Source organism: Podarcis liolepis, assembly GCF_965112155.1.
Source record: "Podarcis liolepis genome assembly, chromosome: 13".
NCBI lineage: Eukaryota > Metazoa > Chordata > Lepidosauria > Squamata > Lacertidae > Podarcis > Podarcis liolepis.
Window position 1 is genome coordinate 15,768,872 of NC_139573.1, and position 16,746 is coordinate 15,785,617.

Below are 16,746 nucleotides of genomic sequence, written 5' to 3' on the forward strand. Positions count from 1 at the left end.
TGTATCATCTCATGTTTTAGAAGTACAATTAGCAAGATGATTTCGAATGAAACTCTACCTCATATCATGGCCCTATACAGAGCTTTAACTCAGGAAGATCAAGCTATCAAGGACGCTTGGTAGCAAGGTCCTTGAGCTTGAAAGGGGGGATTGTGGCATCTGAATATAGACTGCATTTTTAATCAAGGCATATATTGGCTTATATCTTGATCAGGTAAATGGGCTTAGACTTTCAAAAGTTTCATGCCAGGCAGACCAGCTGTTCAGAGAGCCTTGGCAATGTTTTCCTCCTAGACAAGCCCCCCCCCCTTTCAATTTATAGCAGAAAACAATTCTCAAAGTCGTAAAAGCTGGAATTACAGGCTGACACAGACCCTACATGATTAAGAGTTTGGTAAATAGTAAAATAAAACCATGTGCCTCCATTAAACTTGAGCCTAAGGTCAAAAGGCCAAGAGCACATGGAAAACAAAGCGACTGGCTGGAGAAGGGGGGGAAGTGTAAACAGGGGAAAAGGCTTTTTTCCTCTTTTATTTTGAGGCTGTAAACTGTTCCTTCCTTTTTACTTTGAGGAAGTTTAAATATGCTGGCTTAAATGTAATTATGCAAAGGATTTAAGAAATGCTAGATTTATCCTGAAATTAAGTCAGCCAGCCTAGCCCCCTGCCAGAAACGAGACGCCAATCGGGCGCTCATGACGGATGGCTGTCGGGCCTTTGTTTAAAGACCTCCAAAAGGAGATATTTCATTGATGATGCATGAGAATATGAACCCAAGGTCTCTGACATCTGTTCAAGATAAAAATTTAAAATTATTAACCATCTGTTTTGGAGGGCAAGGAAGGCAAGAGGTGAGCTGGTAATTAAGATTCCTTGTTGAGACACATGTAAGATATATTAATACTTATTTGTCATTTATAGATGTAACAATATATAGCTCTTTGTGTTCCATACAAGGACAGGAGAATATGGGTGTATCTTTTAAGATTGGTTATAGCAAACAACCAATAGAAATTTCAACCAGGCAGCCACAGGAGGAGCAAAGGGGGGTGGATTAAGGAAATATAAGTGCTGGCCATAATGGCAGGAGGCCAGGCCAGAGCTTGGTAACCACTGTGCCTCTCATTTATTTGTCTGACAAATAAATTATTATTTTAATTTCTCTGTTGCTGCGTTGAATATTTCATTCCAGCTAAGTGTTAACCACAAGCAGGGTGCTACAGAACCTAGATTGTAACAGGTTTGTATGGAGAAAACACAGGAATATTCCTGTCCTGTACATCCCTGAGCACCTCCTGCTCTGAGCTTGAGCATCCTGAACCGCCTTGCTATTCTCTGCATGGTGCAAGGCAGCCAAGCCTACTGGCTGAAGTGTATATAAATCAGAGCCTTTTCAGACACCTGAAGGCAGCCCTGTTTAGGGAAGTTTTTAATGTTTGATGTTTTATCGTGTTTTAAATATTCTGTTGGGAGCTGCCCAGAGTGGCTGGGGAGGCCTGGGGTATAAGTAATACATTATTGTTGTTGTTGTTATTTGGTTGGACAGTGTTCTCAAAGCTACCAGCATGAGTTTGACCAAACTGCGGGAGGCAGTGGAAGACAGGAGTGCCTGGCATGCTCTGGTCCAGGGGGTCACGAAGAGTCAGACACGACTAAACGACTAAACATTATTATTATTATTATTCCCTGTTTTCCCCAGTCTGTTCCTGAGATCTCCATAAAGCCTTTAAGCTGAATCACCGCCGAACTGCCGGGGATCTGTCACCTCAGCTGAATCACCGCCGAAGACTTGTCGCCTCATCCACCAGGAATCACTGGCCAACCGCAGCCGCAAGGCCGCGCACACAGAGCAGACCTCATGGCCACCCAGAGCCACATCAAAATGGGACAGTCCCAAGGAAATGGGACTACTACACCACACGAATCGAGTTTTTCCTCCCAGCCAACCAAGTGGCCGACCCTGAACTGAAGCAGGCCACACTGCTCAGTGTGTGTGGACCTGCCACGTTCGAGATCACCCAGGGTCTGTTAGCCCCAGCCCAGCTGACCAAGACTCCATTTGACGCAATAATGGAGAAGCTGAGGACACACTTCGCTCCTCAGCTGTCGGAGATCGCCTGCCGGCATGCCTTCTACAGACGGGCCCGGGCCCCGTGTGAATCCATAGGGGCCTTTGTTGTGGCCTTGCGGCAGGCCACCTACCACTACAACTTCAGTGATCTGCACCTAATGCTCCATGACCGTCTTGTGTGTGGCCTGAGGGACAAGGAGCTACAGCGGCGCCTTTTAGCCATGAAGGACCTGACCTTCCAGGTTGCTCCTCCTCATGGCAGAGACAGCCAACAAGATGGGGAGAGGGGTTCGCCAAGGACACAGCCCACTCTTGGCCCAGAAGGCCGAGGCTGTGCACTCAAAGATTCTTGACAGCGAGGAAGACGAGGAGGCCCCGAGACTGCGCACTGGCTCGTCCAAGCATTTTGGCCAACAGAGAGGTGCAGGGGTGCCTTGCGCCAGTTGCGGGGGCCTGCATGAACAGCCATCATGCCATTTCCGCAATGCCCAGTGCCAGGCATGTGGGAAGACCAGCCATGTTGCACGTGCCTGCCAAGCGAAGGAGCAGCTTGAACTCACATATACTTCAGTTCCAACTCTACAATTCTATGATTTTCTATGTATTAATTAGTTGAGATTCCTGCGTTACAGGCTGTTGGACTAAATGACCCTCAGGGTCCCTTCCAACTCTGCAATTCTATGATTCTGTGTGTTGCATTGTATGATATTTGCATTGACATTTAGCGTTTGTATGGCAATACAATAAAAGGGGGGGATAAAGTTGGGGTTGCAAAGGATCTTTCTTTGCTGCCATAATTTGATATCAGGTTTGGTCCAGCTCTGTTCCCTCCCCTGTTCCAGCCTGATGAACAGCTCTGTGGAACTGAAAAGCTTGTGCACAATTTCACATTTTTGTTGGGCCTAGTAAAGATTTTGGAATGCATGGAACTGGCCTGTGAGCAGATTAATTGGTTATAGTTACAAACCTTTGAAAGCAGACCTAGGAATATGCCTCATTGAACATAGTGACTCTTGCTTCTGAGTAAACATGCATAGGCCTGGGCTGTAAACCAGCATACATCTATTTGCATGGGAGAGGAAAAATAGCTTTTTTCTCTTTTAATAAAGAGATGCACATTCATTGCAGAAGGTTTCATCTTGGAAGAGGCGTTCCATCTTTCATGGGGGCCCCCTTGCAATTAAAGAAGACATGGGTGCTGCAGAACTTTGTGAGCCAATTCCCCACCACCTGTAACCCGTGTACCCGGCAACGATTAATTTTTAATTATGGCATTTATATACCACTTTTTTCTTCCTATGATCTCAAGGTGGTGTACATGGTCCTCCTCCTGATTTCACCCTCACAACAACCCTGTGAGGTAGGTTAGGCTAAGAGATGGTGACTGAACCAAGGTCACCCAGCGAGCTACATGACTGAAATGGGGAATCTGAACCCTGCTCTCCCAGGTCCTAGTCAAACACTCTTAACAGTGCAACCCCCTGCCACATGTTTGGCACACGTAAGAAGGGTCCCTGTTTGTGTAGAATCAGGATTAGGCCAGGATTTGCCCTTGCATGGAAGAGCTGTACACATGCACATTGGCATTTTTCCGTTTATGCGAAATATGCATGACTGGTGTGTGTGATCACAGAAAGGTGGCGTGGCTGCTGACTATGCTGCTATTTTAAAATCAGAACAGAGGGCAGCTCTTTTGCCTTTCAAAATAGCTTTATGTCAATTAATCAGCTAAAAACGGCAGCCCCAAATATATCAGTTAATCAACAACAAAAACAGCAGCCCTGGTATGTTTGTTTTTAATCTGTGCCCCCTTCACTTTTATATGCAAAACCGGAGGAAGTAATAATTACGCCAACACAAAAACAATCTGAATAAACCAATTTTGAGTTTGTATTAGTCTCAGGGTTGATACATTCCTAGAATTACAGAGAAAATTCAGTGACAAACCACAGAATTGAATCCATCAAGGGGGGGGGAACCATCCTTGGACAGGTCAGGGAAGAGGTAAGGAATCTTTGCTACCACAACCCCTTCAAAACTAACAGTCGCAGACATAAATATATGGAGAGATTCCTAGAGAGTTATCATTTGGATGCTACAGGAGACATTTTCGGTGGGGGGCGGGGAGATGAGATGTTCGCCCTGAGTTACAAAAGATGAGTGCTTAAGGCTACAATCCAGCACACACTTACTTAGGAGTAAACCCCCCACTGAACAAAGCGGGGCTTACTTCTGAGTAGACAGGCCTAGGATTGTGCTGCTGGAAACAAACAGGACAGCCCCAGCAAATAAGGCTGGGGAGGAAAGGAAGATGATGAGGCCAAAGGAAAGGGTGGAGGGAAACACAAGGAAAAGCATTGATTGAATTAACACTCAATTATATCCCGCTCAGGAGATGCAGAAAGCTTCCGGTGGTCTCTCATCCAAACCAGGGGCAGCCAAAGGTACATTTGACCAGCCTGCGCAGGGCACAAAGGATTCTGGGACACACAGTCTTCTGTTCTGCATCTGGGCTCTGCACGAGAAACCAAGGTTTGCATGCTGCTTCAGAGATGCCTTTGGAACCGGTCCACCTTCGGCAGCTACTAAGCCTGCCTGTACAATCGTGCAGGTCCCTGGTGCAGCCACATGGCACGCCCATTGCAGGAGATCTCTGCAGGGCTACAACAAGAAGCAGCCCACACGTACAAACAACAGTTCAAATGGCGCCCGTCTTCATTGGAAGTTCAGAAAATAGCAAGAACGAAGCAGCAAAGGATGCATCAGGATTGCACCCCTGCTGATCTAGAGTAGCCCCATTTAACCGTAGAGTGAACAGGCCAGGAGCCTGCGTAGGTTCAGCTGAAGTACATTGTGGGTTGGAGGACGAGGACAACACTGTGAACTATTGCTGTGGGCGGTTTAGAGGAGCTTCAGTCACAATGAATGTGTAAACTGGCTAGTTCTATGTAGCAGCGGTGGGGAACCTCTGGTCCTCCAGATATTGCTGAACTACGTCTCCCATCAGCCGCAGTATGAATGGCCAATAGTCCATGGGAATCGTAGTCCCAACAACATCTGGATAACCAAAGCTTCCCCACCCTTGCTCTACATTTTCCAAGGTGGGTCTTGTACACTGTGCTGGAATCTACCCATGTCATGGCTGGTCTCCTTGTCCATGCTACTAAGCTCTCCATCTTACTATGGGTATCATGTGGCCAGGAGTTCCACCTGACGCAAGCAGCCACTTTTTCTGCTTTGTCAAGGATCGCGCCTCAGCTCACTTCAATGGGTGAGGTAGATGCCAGCACTGGGGAAGAAGTTTAAAATCAAAGCTGTGCTAGGATAAGGGAGATCTGTTTGTTTGCTTGCTTGCTTGCTTGAAATGTATTAGGAAAAACCTAACAGCACATTCCTACTCAGAAGTCAGCCCCACTGAATTAAATGGGCCCTGTTCCTGTGTAAAGGAAGTCTAGAAACCCAGACAGATGGGTGGGGTATAAATAATAAATTATTACTATTAATTATTATAGGATTGCAAACAGGTAAGAAAAGAACAGCATTCAGAGATTCAGAAAATGTGTTTTCGTCTAGATGGGGGAAATTAAGAGTCTGCTGCCATATATTTCCTGTGTCAGGGAGTTCCACAGATTGTGTTTGTCTTTGAGGATTATTACTTTATCAACTCTACAGCACTTTCTATGAGCAAAGACCTCAACGTGGATTGGTGAGGTAGACGTTGGCACTGAATGACTAAGCAAACCTAAAATGTACAGGGATGGGGGGTATTTTTATGTTTTTAAATCTAACTAGGAACCCCCTCTACCCACAGAAAAAGAAATACACCCAGTAGAAGTCAGAGATACATGTACACAAAAATCCATTTCTGATCATCAGTGTTTTCACCTGAAAGCAGACGGGATGGAACAGTGGAAATGTGAGGTTGGAGAAAAGCTGGTGGGCAGGAGGAGACAGGCTGACAGTGAAATATCTTGGTTTACTTGATGCTGTGTACCGGGAAGCAAGCATGTCATGGAAGGAGGAAGCAAACTCACATTCAAAGACCTAAAACCACCCTCAGCATCCTGCTAAGTGTGGTCAGAACAGAGAACCGACCACATGTGGCAAGCAGGAGGAGATACAGAACGTACCCCAATGAGCCATTCCAGTATGTTGTATTTTCAGGTGATTAAAAAAAAAACCCTCCTATCTCACTTTATTTCACAAAATCTGTCTGCATTGGAATAGCTCTTATAGGAAATACCAAAAATAAAAAATTGCAGGGGGAGAAAGATGGACTTTGGAAACTAGCCCTCCCACCAGATACAGAAACACAGAGAGAGAGAGAAACCGTTCCACTTTTTGTACAAGGCCACCTGCTGTCAGCTCCTGGCTATTTCCATGTTTTAAAGGGGGGGGGACTAAGCTGAAGCTATCAAGGTGTTGCTAGGACTTCAATTCCCATCAGCCCCAGCAGGCATGGTCAGGAATGATGGGAGCTGTAGTCCAGCAACATCCGGAGGACCACAAGCTTAGCTACCCTTCAAAGAGACTTGAGCTCATCTGATTCAGAGGGAAAACCAGGGAGGAACGAAGGGAAAAATACCTGAAAAGGAAGAGCCACTGTGTATTTTGCTGGTAAAGAACCTCGAGGGTTTCCCCAACTTGCATTGTTTGCTGCAGCACCTCCCGTTTCGATTCTGCGCATCTGCACAGACCCCCACCCTAATAATAATAATAATGTCCGTAGTATCTTCTCTCCATCGAGGGCATGTCTCCAACCCTGGGCAGACTGAGTTGCCCCAGTTTACCCCTATGTACACCCCACCCTCAGCTTTGACCATCGACAGAAGACAGAGCATCGCAGGTCACACCTGCCTGGTACTGACCAAATCCCACCAAGACAATCCCCCAGCGCTTCAGGGCTGCTCTGCCGTGTGGCTCTGGAGGTGCTGCAGCAATATCGAGCTGTTCCGGGAGATCTTCCCAGGCTCAGAGTGCCCAAAGTATCTGCCCTTCTCCTGCTGCCCATGGCGCTGGCCCAGCACTCCCCCGGCACCCGAGGCTTTCCCCAAATCAAGGTGGAAGTAGGGCTCCGTGGTCTGCAAAGGGTCGCCTAAACTCTGCTTCCCGTCCCCACCACGATCCTTCGGCCGCAGCGATGCGCCCCTTTCAGAGACGTGGTTTTCCCTCTGCAAAAGGACAGCCGAGATCTCCGTGAAGCTCTCCCCGAATTCCAGGGGGCTCCCGGGGTCCCTCTCCTTGCTGCGATTGTTTCTCGGCGGCGGCAGCTGCCGCGCGACCCTGCCTTTCTGCACCGTGTGTTCCATCTGGTGCCGGATCAGAGCCAGCCTCTCCGGGAAGCCCTTCCCACACTCGGGACACTTCAGCAGCCGCCCCTTCGTGTGGCCGGCCTGGTGGCACGACAAGCCGCCGGCGTCCGCAAAGCTCTGCTCGCAGTCATGGCACTTGTAGGGCTTGGTGCTCGGGCGGCGGATGAGGGCAGCCATTTCGGTGGAGACCGGAGGAGGCCTGTCGGCGGGAGAAGCTCTCTTCTGCAGCGGAGCGGCAACCAAGCTGACTTTAAGGGAGCTGTCACCCAGGGGGCCCAGACCAGCCTCTTCTTCGGGTGGGGTTTGTGAGGCGAGAGCTGAGCTGTCCTGGAGGCCCAGCCCTTCTTCAGGGATGCTCTCAGGTGTGACACCGTCCAGAGTCTGAGCTTTTGGGTGGATTCTCTGGTGCAAAGTAGGCCTCAAGGGGTCGCTAAAGGGCTGTTCGTTCAGTGGGACACTCTCATGGCGGCTGGACACCACTTTTTCGTTGGAGGGCTGGTCACCAGAGAATATTTTCTGGGCTGTGGTAAAACCTGTGTCAGCAGGCTCCTCCATGGGATCGCTCAGTTGAGTTACAAGATCTGAGTCGGCCCGAGGAGGTTCTCTGGATTCAAGACGTCCGTGCATTTCGTCCCCCAAGCTCTTCTGGTGGAGCAAGAGGCCTTCACGGTCCTCAAAGGCCTGGCCACACTCCAGACACTTCTCGCAGACGTGTTCCCCCCGGTGCCGAGTGAGGGCCAAAAGGCCCTCAAAGCTCTGCTCGCACTGGGGACATTTGTACAAATCCGCTTCCATGTGGGTCATTTGATGGCGGGAGAGGGCTGCGCCATCGGCAAAGGCCTGTCCACACTTGGAGCAGGTGTGAGGCCTCTGCCGGTGGCTCTGCTGGTGGTACTCCAAGGCCGAACTATCCTTGCAGCCTTCCCCACGCTCCAGACAGCCCCACGACGCTTCCCCCTCCTTACGCGGCACGAGAGCCGTCCCGACAGCAAAGCTCTCCCTGGAATCCCCACGCACCGGCGTCTTCGGGGATCCTGGGCCAAGCAGGAACTCGGAGTCCTCCTTGCACCTCCCGCTCTCCTCGTGCTCCTCGAGTGCCTGGCTGTCGACAAAGCTCTCTCCGCACGCCCCGCAGATGTGCAGCGAGTGTGCTTCTTGGTGCTGCACCAGGGCCAAGCGGTCCTTGCAGTTCTGCCCGCAGATGCCACATATCCAAGATTCATGGTTCTCCTGATGGCAGGCTAAGGCAGCGGAGTCCCCGAAGCTCCTCCCACATTCGGTACAGATGTAAGACGTGTGGCTTTCCTGGTGCTGCGCTAACTTGGCACCATCTTGGAAGCTCTCCCCGCATATGTTGCAGACGAGGGGGACGTGGCCTTTCTGGTGCTGCATGAGTCCGGCTGCATCTTTGCACTCTGGCCCGCACATGGCGCAAGTGGCACCGCTCTCCGGGTGCGATGCCGGTGCATGGCTTTCCCCACAGGTTTCCCCCAGGCCCTCTGGCTCTCTGGCACCTCCTTTGCTGCTGCATTTCCCGTCCTGCTGCTGCTGGTGGCACTGCAGCTCCTCTTCCTGGGCGAAGCGCCGCCCGCAGCCGTGGCAGACGTGGGGCCGCTCCTCCATGTGGATGCGCTGGTGGGTGATGAGGTTGGAGCTCTGGGAGAAGCGCCGCCCGCACTCCTCGCAGTGGTAGGGCCGCTCGCCCGTGTGCGTCCGCCGGTGCTGCGTGAGGTGAGAGCTGCGGACGAAGGCCTTGCCACAGTCAGGGCAGGCGTAGGGCTTCTCGCCCGTGTGGATGCGCTGGTGGCGGATGAGGGTGGAGCTCATGCCAAAGCACTTGCCGCAGTCGGCGCAGCGGTAGGGCTTCTCCCCCCGGTGGATGCGCGAATGCAGCGTGAGGTTGGAGGCCAGCGAGAAGCTCTGCCCGCACTCCCCGCAGGCGTAGGGGCGGCTCTCGCTGTGGCAGCGCCGGTGCCGCTCCAGCGCCGAGCTGAGCCCAAAGGTCTTGCCACAGTCGGCGCAGCGGTACGGCTCCACCCCCATGTGCAGGCGCTGGTGCTTGACCAGGGTGGCGCCGTGGCCGAAGCGCTTGCCGCACTCCTGGCACTGGTAAGGCTTCTCGCCCGAGTGCGTCCGCTGGTGCTGGATGAGCTCCGAGCTCTGGATGAAAGTCTTGCCGCAGTCATTGCAGCGGAAGGGCTTCTCCCCGGCGTGGATCTTGCGGTGCTTGACCAGGTTGGCACTCTGGGTGAAGCCCTTGCCACACTCGTCGCACTTGAAGGGGCGTTCGCCCGTGTGCGTGATCTGGTGTTGGATGAGGTCCGAGGAGCGGTAGAAGCTTTTCGGGCACTCCGGGCAGCGGTAGGGCTTCTCCCCCGTGTGGCTGCGCTGGTGTTTGATGAGGTTGGTGCTCTGGGAGAAGGCCTTGCCGCACTCTCGGCACACGTAGGGCTTCTCCCCGGTGTGGGTCCGCTGGTGCTGGGCCAGGTTGGAGCTCCAGGAAAAGGCCTTGCCGCAGTCGCCGCAGACGTAGGGCTTCTCGCCCGTGTGTGTCCGCCGGTGCTGCACCAGGTGGGAGCTCTGGGTGAAGGACTTGCCGCAGTCGGCGCACGTGTTGGGGCGCTCGCCCGTGTGGATGCGCCGGTGGCGCACCAGCTTCGACCACTGGCTGAACGCTTTCCCGCACTCGCCGCAGGGGTACGGGCGCTCCCCCTTCCCGCGTTGCGGAGGGGCCGCAGCCAGCGAGTCGTCATCCCCGATGCGGCGTCCGGGCTCCATACATAAAATGCCCTCTTCTTCTTCTTCCTCCTCCTCCTCCACCTCCTTCAAGGGTTCCATCTTCGCAGCATCGCCTGGCAAAGAGGCAAAGAAGGAAAAAGGAATCAGAAATGGGGAGGTCTCAAATAACCTGAAACAGGCAGAAACTTTAATCTGCCAGAGCTCAGCTATGCAAAGGTTTGGGACGCCATCCACACAGGATTCCCTTCAACATACAAAACAGCCTCAGAGTACAGGCCCATCTAAAGGTAAAGGTAAAAAAGGTAAAGCTAAAGGGCCCCTGGACGGGTAAGTCCAATCAAAGGTGACTAAGGGGGTTGTAGAGCTCATCTTGCTTTCAGGCCGAGGGAGCTTGCGTTTGTCCACAGACAGCTTTCCAGGTCATGTGGCCAGCAGGACTAAACCACTTCTGGCACAACGGGACCCTGTGATGGAAACCAGAGTGCATGGAAATGCCGTTTACCTTCCCACTGCAGCGGTACCTATTTATCTACTTGCACTTTGATGTGCTTTCGAACTGCTAGGTTGGCAGGAGCTGGGACAGAGCAACGGGAGCTCACTCCGTCATGGGGATTTGAACCACCGACCTTCTGATCGGTAAGCCTCAGTGGCTTAGACCACAGTGCCACCCACGTCCTTGTAAGCCCATCTTTCCCATTTCTAGCCACCCTGGAACTGAGCTTGTTTCCCAGTACCGTTCTGTTTTGGGGAGACCCCATGGACTTGGTTCTGGATCAGCTCGAGTGTTTAACTCAGGGGTCTGCAACCTTTAAGACAAAAAGAGCCACTTGGACCCGTTTCTGAAGAAAAAAAAACCTGGGAGCTGCAAAACTGGGAAGGTGACGTCGGGACGGTGTGTGACTAACGCACGCACCGCCCCATGCAACGTCACAGCCAGTACAGCGCCCGCCACAGTGGGGAGTGTCGGGGCGCACAATGCGCCTCCTCCCCTCGCTAGTATCTGCCCCGGAGCTGCGGCAAAGGTGTAAAAGAGCCACATGCGGCTCCGGAGCCGCAGGTTGCAGACCCCTGGTTTAACTAATCACCCATTTGGAAGCTAGGAAGAGTATTTTCCTCCCCAGACCAGACAAGTTATTAAATCGGGAAGCTTTTGTTTTATCTTCTACTTGTTGCATGCTAATTAATACCTCCCACACAGACTTGCTGCCCCCATGCAGCTTCCTAGGTAAAGGTAAAGGGACCCCTGAACATTAGGTCCAGTCATGGCCGACTCTGGGGTTGCGGCACTCATCTCTCTTTATTGGCCGAGGGAGCCGGCGTACAGCTTCCGGGTCATGTGGCCAGCATGACTAAGCCACTTCTGGTGAACCAGAGCAATGCACGGAAACGCCGTTTACCTTCCCGCCAGAGCGGTACCTATTGATCTACTTTCACTTTGACATGCTTTCAAACTGCTAGGTTGGCAGGAGCAGGGCCAGAGCAATGGGAGCTCACCCCGTCGCGGGGATTCGAACTGCCGACCTTCTGATGGGCAAGTCCTAGGCTCTGTGGTTTAACCCACAGCACCACCCACGTCCCTATGCAGTTTCCTAGACACACACAAACTCAACAACTGGCTGGTCTTTTGGATCCCGTCAGTGCTTCATGCACTTGAGTTAATGATGGATGTTGCTGTTTAATTCATCAAGTTATTCGTCGCCATTTAATACGTTGCCTTTAATTAATATGTCTTTTGGTTGTAAAGGACTTGAAACGTTCTTGAATCATGAGCGGTATCTAAATGCTGTTGCTCTTAAATGAACACAGAACGCAGATTCTACAACCCCCGCCATCCCTGACCATTGGCCCTGCTGGCCGGGGCTGATGGCATTTGGAGTCCAACAAAATCTGGAGGGCTACAGACTCCCCATCCTTGATCTATAGGTGAGGTTAGAGAGCCTGATGGAAGTGGGAGTTGTAGGAAGTCACAATTTGTTGACTTTTGAGGAATGGAAGATTTCATAAGAGCGAAATCCTAGAATTCAAGAAACAACCTGGGAAGAAAAGTGGGGTGTGGCTGGGGAAATCTAAACCTTTGGAAGGAGAGGGGGAAATATGTGTTGCAATGGATATGGATGGGAGAGAGAGGTGGGTCTTGAGCCCTCCAATCCCAGATGAATGGCATGAGAGGGATGGTGGTATGGACCTTATATCCCCTCTTTTCAAGACAAGCCATTCCACTTTCATCTTTCCCACCTGCATGGGTGATTCTCAGGGTCTCCCCTTCCTCCAAAGTTCCAGGTCCGTCAGGATCGCTTGCCTCCTTTGTTCCATCCATGTGGGATGCTGCGGCAGGAGCATTTTCTAGGGGACCTGCAGACCCAAGAGTGAAAAACAACAGGCTAAGTCCATGCGCCTTACCCGAGATGTTGAGAAATCTCCTTTCTATCAGGGTCAACAGCACTAAGCCATATCAGTCGCATTCAGGCCGTGTGCTGGGGAATTCGGCGGTTCCTCTACGTAATAGGAGATCAATACCAGTGAAAGGCAGCTCGCTCCTTGGTGCCAATCATCCCCTGATCACAGAGAGCTGCAAGCAAACAAGAGTGTTTGGAACTCGCTCCTGCAGGAAGCATTGATGGCCAACTTGAGATGGCTTTTAAAGGGGATTAGACAAATTCACCAAGAAGGTTATTAAGGGCTGGTAGCCATGATGAGCTATGCCCATAAGCAGGACGTAGTTGCACTCTCCCCATAAACAGGACGTAATTGCACTCTCCCCATAAGCAGGACATAATTGCACTCTCCCCATAAGCAGGACGTAGCTGCACTCTCCCCAAAAACACAACGTAATTGCACACTCCCACCAGAAATCCTCTCAAGACTGATCCTGCAGGTAACATGTTGCCAGCATAGCTAGTGGCATGATTTTGGCATCTACGGGCACGTCTTTAAAAACAAAAAGCTACATGCATCGCCCAAAAAAGAAAGAGACTGGGGAACATTAGCTCCATAGGTGACACCCACTACCCAGCATCCTGTTCTCTGCCAGCCCAGCCCATAGAGAGGGGGCACCATGGACTGAACATTCCTAGGTCCAAGAGATTCCTGGCTCTCCAGTTGCTAACCAAAAAGCGGGAGAGTCGCAGCTGTGGCAATGGCTCACTCAGGGTGGTTCAAAAATATACAAAACAGCAATGCACACAATATAGCATTCACACCTCCAGTTGGTTCCACTATAGCACAGCAGAATGCAAAAAGCTTGTTTTTATATTTATAAATATAGATATCTATCCAGAATGTAAAGCAAACATGGACAGCTAACCTAACACTCATGTGATTCTTTGCCCCATCAGTCTAACCCAGGAACAACGGCACAGCCAAGCAGATATTGCTGTTTTTACTTGGGACAATTTCTTTGAGATTTGTTGCCCCAGTTTCAAGCCCTTATCACAAAGACGCCGACAAGCGAAGGGACCCAGCACAGCAGAGGGTCTGTGCAAAACAGGGAAGCCACCAAGGACCCAAACAGCTCTAGCACCTTAGTAAAGACACACGTGCGAGGGACAGGTCCTGTTTCTGCCTTTGTCTCTAGAGGCTACTAGGAAACTCAGCCTTGGCAGCTGGGAACTGGCAGCAAACGCCCACTTGAGAGAGGGCCAAGTCCAGATACAAAGTCCTCACTCCCTGGTTCCTTAGCGCCATGTGCTCTTAATTTACGCTGCCCTCGTGATGGGGACTTGCCACAATTCGCAAAGGGGGGGAAGTGGGGAAAAGAGAAAATAATAATTATCAATTTAAAGCAGGGAAGTGGGCAGATTCCAAATGGTTTGCAAGTATGAAGTACGTACAAACAGACACTTTAACACTGAAGGTGAAGGCCACATCCGCACAGTACATTTAAAGCACTGCTATACCACTGTGGGTTAAACCACAGAGCCTAGGACTTGCCGATCAGAAGGTCAGCGGTTCGAATCCCCGTGACAGGGTGAGCTCCCGTTGTGCGGTCCCTGCTCCTGCCAACCTAGCAGTTTGAAAGCACGTCAAAGTGCAAGGAGATAAATAGGTACCGCTCTGGCAGGAAGGTAAACAGCGTTTCTGTGCGCTGGTATGGTTCAACAGAAGCGGCTTAGTCATGCTGGCCACATAACCTGGAAGCTGTACGCCGGCTCCCTCGGCCAATAAAGCGAGATGAGCGCCACAACCCCAGTCGGTCACGATTGGACCTAATGGGCAGGGGTCCCTTTACCTTTATACCACTTTAAACAGTCCCCACGCCCACACCCCGAATCCTGGGAACTGTCATTTGTTAAGGGTGCTGAGAATTGAGAGGGGACCCCCATTCCCCCTCACAGAGATGCAATTCTTTTTGAGTCAGACTCTTAGTTCATTAGCACAAGTGGAGCGCATGGTTTATTCTGGCCCAGGCAGTTCTGCAGGGCCCCAAGCCAAGGTCTTGCCCAGCCCTGCTAGATTCCCCATCCCCACACACAAGATGTCTTGCAACTGGCAATGCCAGCCATTGAGCCTGGGACCATGCCTGCATGCAGAACACTCGCTTTGCCACTGAGCAGTGGGCAGCTGGCTGAGCCAGAGATCAGCTGCATCTTAACCGCTCGTTCTGGCAGATCTCGCCCCTTACTCAGGAATAAGTCCCCTTGGACATGGTGGCACTTCCTTCTGCGTAAACAAAGTTTAGGATTGTGCTGCACAGGTTTATCTCAGCTAAAGAGTTGTGCGATGGGCTTCGCAAATGTCCAAAGAGCTCCCTTTCATATTTTTTTAATTAAAAAACAAACAAACAAGGAACCTGTGGCCCTCTGGACATTGCTGAACTAATTCTGGCGGACCACATGGGCTATCCCTGTATATACTCTGAAATGCGTTTTTACTGCTGATCTTACGTTAATGCAAAACTTGTTAATGAAAACTACTGTCCACACAAACCTGGCCGAGTTCTGAGATCTTCAGGGGAGACCCATCTCTCGGTTCTGTCACGCTCAAAGGCAGCAGGGCCTTCTTGGTGGCTGCTTCCAGACTTTGGAACTCTCTTCCTAGAGAAGTTAGACTGGCTTCCTCCTTGTCCTTCTGTCAGCAGGTGAAGACTTTCTTGCTCCAACAAGTGTTTGGGAACCAACTGCTTTTAATAAGTGGGCCGGTGCCATGCTGTTTTTGTTGCAACTGTCTGTATGCATTTAAAATATCTTAGAGAGAAAGAGAGTTTTAATTATACTAATGTTTAATTGTTTTCCATGTTTTTTTCCGTATGTTTTTAGCTGTTCTTATTTTATCTGTAGCCCACGCAGAGTCCCTGCCAGGGGAAATGGCAGGATATAAATAATTATAACTATCATTATTATTATTATTATTTGTTGGGGAAAGCAACAGAAGAATTGTACAAGGAGGATCAGTGGTCTATACAGAGTTAGGGGGTTAATAGATGATGATTCACAGCTAAGGAGCAGAAAAGGTTGTCCCTTTTTTTGGCATGAGACAACCCAGGTTTTAGCAACCCCCACTGTGGTTCTCTGTCCACAACTGCTTCAGAAGACACACACACACACAAACACTCATCACCCGCTGTATTTCACAAAGCTTAATGCAGAATAAATAGCACTTCCCCTTGTTCTCATGGGTAGAATCAACAACGCAGATCAGGAACGCTTCTTCATCTGCTTAAATGTGCCTTGCCGAGCAAATACGAAAATCCCTCTTTAGGCTGCAATCCTATGCACGCGTACTTTGGAGTAAACCGCGCTGGAACCCAAGGGCTCGGATCGCGTCGCTAACTCCCCTCCCCAGGCTACGACAAGGAGATCGAAGTGATCTGAAGTACAACGCTGCCGATCTCCCGGTGCCAGCCCACTAAATAATGACTTATGTTTTGATCCTTTGCAAAAAAAAAAACAAAATCCCTGCATTTGGCCTGTCCACACAACCGCCAACGCCAAAGCCCGTCTCTTTTGTTTGCAAAATAAAAAATCAAAAAACAGAAATGCACCCATTTCCCAGCTCTTGCAAGACGCCCTAAAACTCACCATCGCAGCTGCCGCTGCCTCAGAGGTCTGCAGCTCTGGGGAGATCTTGCCCCCCACGGGGACCCCCCCTCCCCATAAGGCCAGGGGAGCCCCCCGCCCCGAGCTCCCTGTGCACTGCAGTAACCCTGTCTCCGCTCACCAGCCACCAGGGCTCAGGGTGACTGGGAGGGAGCGAGTCAGAGGAAGTTCCCTCCTCTGCACGGTCCCCCTCTTCCGCCGCTTGCAGGCAGGGAATGGAAAGGAGAAAGAGGAGGCTTTCTCTATGGTGGTTAACCATTTCAATTTGAAGAGGCAGCTGGCCGGGGCCGGGGCTCCTGGCTTGCTTTCTGGGACGGAGCAGGCTCAGGGAGGAATCGCTTGGCTGCAGCTCCGGGAAGGCGCATTGCGCCCTCGTGGGCGCTTTCGATTTCCAAGGAGCGCAGTGGATTTGGGGAACTAGGATTCCCAGATCATCTCGGCGCTCCTCTGCAAAGCGGTCCAGAGCAATAAGCACCGGGAGCCAAAATGCCCCGACCCCCTTCCTCTTTTTTGTATATAAATTTTACTAAGTTTTCTGATTTACAATTTAAGATACTCATTTTCCTTAAGACATCAATGACTTCCCTTCT

At 50.9% G+C, this 16,746-nt stretch overlaps 1 protein-coding gene across 3 annotated transcripts; it reads right to left on the bottom strand.

The window, feature by feature from the left end:
• Positions 1-3,936: 3,936 nt before the first annotated feature.
• Positions 3,937-16,318, bottom strand: ZNF629 (zinc finger protein 629). Of its 3 annotated transcripts, XM_083471381.1 has the most exons (4): positions 16,139-16,316; positions 15,048-15,304; positions 12,357-12,473; positions 3,937-10,234 (listed from the first exon to the last, which is right to left on the bottom strand). In XM_083471381.1, exons 3-4 carry the CDS (start codon positions 12,436-12,438, stop codon positions 6,969-6,971), a joined length of 3,348 nt encoding a protein of 1,115 aa, XP_083327507.1. In that variant the 5' UTR covers positions 12,439-12,473; positions 15,048-15,304; positions 16,139-16,316; the 3' UTR covers positions 3,937-6,968. The 3 variants fall into 3 exon arrangements, 2 of the variants coding, with proteins under 2 accessions (XP_083327507.1, XP_083327508.1); XM_083471382.1 differs by lacking the exon at positions 15,048-15,304; XR_014518533.1 differs by lacking the exons at positions 3,937-10,234; positions 12,357-12,473 and adding an exon at positions 12,492-12,690 and having other exon boundaries at positions 16,139-16,318.
• Between the last annotated feature and the right edge of the window lie 428 nt (positions 16,319-16,746).